This window comes from Quercus suber, unplaced genomic scaffold (genome assembly GCF_002906115.3).
Source record: "Quercus suber isolate HL8 unplaced genomic scaffold, Cork oak 2.0 scaffold_22, whole genome shotgun sequence".
Lineage (NCBI taxonomy): Eukaryota > Viridiplantae > Streptophyta > Magnoliopsida > Fagales > Fagaceae > Quercus > Quercus suber.
In genome coordinates this window covers 1,231,289-1,236,004 of record NW_027069487.1, presented here as the reverse complement: position 1 = coordinate 1,236,004, position 4,716 = coordinate 1,231,289, and the positions used below count along the sequence as shown (strand labels likewise).

The window sequence follows — 4,716 nt, the reverse complement described above, 5'->3', positions numbered from 1 at the left end:
CAGAAATATGCAGCAGTAGAAATACAGCCATGGACATACATCACAGAAACAGCAACATATATTACACTCAGCCCCCCTGAAAGCACAGATTATGCAGAAAATCCAAAACCTGTTCTATAGAAAACAGAATATGCAGTAGCAGAAATACAGCCAAGGACATACATCACAGAAACAGCAACAGATACATCGTTTTTCTTTGGGTTCGAATAGATGCATCGTTTTTCTTTGAGTGTGGTGTTTCAAGTTTGTTTTAACCGTGTTTGTTTTTTAAGTGGGTATTTTTCCTACATGGTAGATAACTAAATATAAATCTAAACCAATCCAACCAAGGAATTCAAACCTAAATCATATTCAATCCCCAGATTTGAAAACGAAAAAAAAAAAAAAAAACCATTAAAAAGCAATAACTATACCGATTATAGGGTAATGGGTATGCGGCCTCTCTTTGTGCAGCGTGCATGTGGTTCCGACAAAAGAAAACCTAGATTAAGATTGAAAAAGAAAAAAGTAATATCAGCGTAACATTCAACTCTATACTTATTTCCAATGAAAGTTTCATGTAAAACTCAAAAACCCAAAACAGAAACGAATCACAGCCAAAATAAAATCTAAACCTATACAACCAAAAAAACTCCATAAAAAGTGACATTGCATACCCAAATCTGGAAAAATAAAAATAAAAAATAAAGAGAGAGAAAAATGTACCCATGCCGGTTTCGACAATCTGCGGTTCCCTCTCTGTATCCCTCTCAATCATTCTGTGTTTTAAAAACCAAAACAAAAACAAATCAAATCTAAACCTATCCAACATGAAAACTCAATTAAAAGTAACATTTCATACCGAAATCTGAAAAAATTTACCGGTGTTGATGGGCCATAGGTTTTTCTTTCTATGTTTTTGTGGTTCCGGTGGTCTGATTCTACCTTTTTCTATGTTTCTTTCTCCGTGTCCCAGGATCGCCTATCTCTTTCTCTGCTTCTTTCCCCGTTTCCTCGTTGCCTCTCTCTCTTTCATCGCCTCTCTATTTCTATTTCCGTGTTTCTTTTAATATTAACCGGTTATTTTTTTTATATTTATAATGAGAGGTTTTGAAATGGTGCGTAGCATTGCCAAAATATATAAAGGATCGCTTTTTTAAGTGACGTCACTTTTCTGATTTGTCAACACGGCCTTAATTGTAGGCACTCACTTTCTCTCAGCTTCGTCTATTATATATATATAGATATATATATATATATATAGATAATAATCAATAGAAATTCTTATTTCTTTCCTTTAATTTTTTCTTTCAACCAAACAAAATAAATGTATATTCATTTTTATCATTCTACTTTTCTATTCATCTTACTAAAAACACAAGAAAAATAACAAAAATCTTTCTTTCAATCAAACAAAATAAATGTGCATTCATTTTTATCATTATACTTTTCTATCCATCTTACTAAATATACAAAAAGGATTATAAAAATCATAAAAAAAATCTTTTCCTAACTCCAACTTTTCTATTCTTCTTATATTTTCCATTATTCCACTTTTTCATCATCTCTATTAGTGTTGTCATATCCATGTTCTCTCTTGCATCAATTTCTTGCATGATTGCCTCTATAAGCTTAACCTTTGGTTGTTCATTTCTTAAACTATAACTTGAGCAATCCCTCAGAAGCAACAGCAATTCTCTAGCCATATCTTTAGCCCTCCATGTCCCATGTACACTCAACTGAAGTAGCCCTGGCATCACTCCTTCCCTTAAAAGCAAACCTCTATATCTTTCTTTATTGCTCTGGCATATAAGCAAGAGGATTCCCACTGCGTGCTCTTGGCATTGTGGAGAACCATCCTCCATAGTTTCAACCTTTGCACAAATGACACCATGTGTGCTAGCAATTTCACAAAGTGCCTTCTCTGATAAGGAAACAATATTATCAAGTAGCCCCATTATCTTTTCAACCAACTTTGTTGACTTTTCTGAGTTGAAGGATGGAAGATAATAAACCAGAAGAGGCAATTGATGGAATGATCTGGTCGCAAGTTGAGAGATTATGGAGTGTGGCTATGGCGTCGAGCTTGGCTTGCGTGATAATGCTATTCAAGTTGTTGACACCTCCATAATCTCCATTGAGAAACTGTATTAAGTGCTGGATGGTCCCAGATGAAGCGATTGCTAGCTTGTTTACTGTGCAAGAAGAGAGGATGAACATTGCTGCCAATGTGAGATTAGTTCTTCATTTTGACATTGAAGGATGCTTAGCATGACTGGTATAGCCGCAGAATTCACAGTGCGGATCTTGTTTCTGTAAAAAAAAAAAAAAAAAAAGATTTCAGAATTCCCAAGTTTAGTATTATTGTGCACTATTGTATCTCCCTATTTTTATAGTGAAATTTCTCCGTCGTCTCCGTGGAGGTAGGTAGTTTGCCGAACCACGTAAATTCTTGTGTTTCTTGTGTGTGCTTGTTATTTAATTTCCGCTTATTTACTGTTATTGATTGGAGTCCTGGGGTGCTATCTGCACAACAAGTGGTATCAGAGCTAAGGTTAGGATTCAATCCTTTGAACACAGTAAAGATGTCAAGCACAAAGTATGATGTAGAGAAGTTTTGTGGCAAGGGAAATTTTTCTCTTTGGCAAAGGCGGATGAAGGATCTCCTAATTCAACAAGGAGTTCACAAGGCCTTGCTTGGGAAGGAGAAGAAACCGGAAACGATGAAGGATGTAGAATGAGTAGAGATGGATGAGAAAGCAGCTAGCGCTATTCGTCTCAATCTTGGTGATGAGGTTATTCACAACATCCTAGAAGCAAAGACTGCAAAGGAGGTTTGGGAAAAACTAGAAGGTCTTTATATGAGAAAGAATCTGACGAACAAGTTGTACGTGAAGAAGCAACTGTATAGTTTGCATATGAAGGAAGGTTCAGATCTGTTGGAGCATCTCAACACGTTTAATATGTTGAACACCCAACTGTCAAGTTTTGGGGTGAATTATGAGGACGAAGATAAAGCATTACTCTTGTTAGCGTCGCTTTTGTACGTGAAGAAGCAACTGTATAGTTTGCATATGAAGGAAGGTTCAGATCTGTTGGAGCATCTCAACACGTTTAATATGTTGAACACCCAACTGTCAAGTTTTGGGGTGAATTATGAGGACGAAGATAAAGCATTACTCTTGTTAGCGTCGCTTCCTACTTCTTTTGATCATCTAGTGACTACGTTGATGTACGGCAAAGAGACTATAGTACTCGAGGAGGTGACTAGTGCTCTCTTGTCACACATAAAGAGTAAGCAAGAAATTGTGAAGTTGAAGTCTTTGTTGAGTAGTGAATTTGACATGAAGGATCTTGGAGCTGCCAAGAAGATCCTTGGGATAGAAATTCACTGAGATAGAGGGGCTGGTAAATTATGGTTATCTCAGAAGGGATATCTTAAGAAGGTGTTAGAGAGGTTTAGTATGCTTAATGCAAAACCTGTTAATACACCACTTTCTGCCCATTTTAAATTGTCCTCAGAGTTGTGTCCAAGTACAGATGAGCAGTCAGAGTAAGCATTGGAATGCAGTAAAGTGGATCTTTAGATATCTTACAGGCACTCGTGATTTCGGTATCCTAGTACAGAAGCTATGGGTTATGTGGATTCCGACTATGCAGGGGACCTTGATTCTAGAAAGTCCACGACAGGCTATGTGTTTAGGTTTGCTGGTGGCCCAATTTGCTGGAAGTCTACACTACAAGATGTAGTTGCTTTATCCACTACAGAAGCAGAATATATGGCGATGACCTCATCACCTTTGCCGCACACCACCATGGGCTCTGATACCACTTGTCGGGGAGATAAACACCTTGGGGAGCTTCCTTGAGTAATTAATATAACATATAGAGACACACTTTAACCCAAAAGGCCTAAGCCCCAATGGGTATGTGCTCAATTATGTTATATTAACCACTTATTCTTCTTATCTTTATTCAATGTGGGACTTCACTCACACGTGTAACCCAACAAGTATTGAAAAATATAACACTAAACTTGTATACTAGAAAAATAAATTCTCATGTGTTTTATACATAAATGTTAGCACGTAATCATCATTGTGATTGGGGGACACTACATAATGGCAACAACTATTCCTAGTACCTATTCCATGGTCCCAATAGCCAAGCAAAGGGCATGGGGGAAGGAAAAGTAAAATTTTTTAGTTTTTATACTAATTTTGCAGCGCACTATTTTCAATAGAAGATGTATGGTGGGTTAGCATCCTGAATTTCTTCTCTATTTGTCATAATGATGAAAGTTCAAAGACAACCCAGATTGCAAACAAATTCAACGATTAGCGATGAATGAATTTGAATTATATTTAAGAATTCAGTTTTGTGAACTGAAGAAGTGAAATTTGATATTATTGTGGATGAATAAACTAACTGTTCACTGCCAATGGTAAGACAGAGGAGAGCAAACAGAGCAGCTTCAATGGCCTCATAATCTTGCGAATGAAGTAATCAAAGGTTCTATAACACCTCTTTCAGCCAAATTGTGCCTCTGCTTACTACTATGTTTATTGAGTTCTCTAGCCGCTTCAATCATTGCTTCTCTAGCACCATTAAAAAGATTTTGTACCACCACTTCCTCCATGAAAGCAAACTTCCTCTCTGCGTCTCTCACAACTTCTCTAACTATGTTTCCTTGTGAGGAAGTGATGCTAATGTTGATGTTGGTATTGGGATAACGGG

General features: G+C 36.9%; 1 protein-coding gene and 1 long non-coding RNA gene across 2 annotated transcripts; both read right to left on the bottom strand.

Moving 5' to 3' along the window:
* Nucleotides 1-10: 10 nt before the first annotated feature.
* On the bottom strand, nt 11-1,090 carry LOC136063969 (uncharacterized). The gene is made up of 3 exons (XR_010625615.1): nt 862-1,090; nt 706-758; nt 11-481 (listed from the first exon to the last, which is right to left on the bottom strand). It is a non-coding gene; the product is annotated as an uncharacterized LOC136063969 (long non-coding RNA).
* A 379-nt stretch (nt 1,091-1,469) lies between these two features.
* Nucleotides 1,470-4,716, bottom strand: LOC111990407 (U-box domain-containing protein 6-like). The gene is given in 5 exon segments (XM_065764889.1): nt 1,470-1,968; nt 1,970-2,216; nt 2,219-2,292; nt 4,409-4,483; nt 4,485-4,716. Coding segments are annotated over 5 exon segments (1,029 nt in total). The 5' UTR covers nt 4,619-4,716.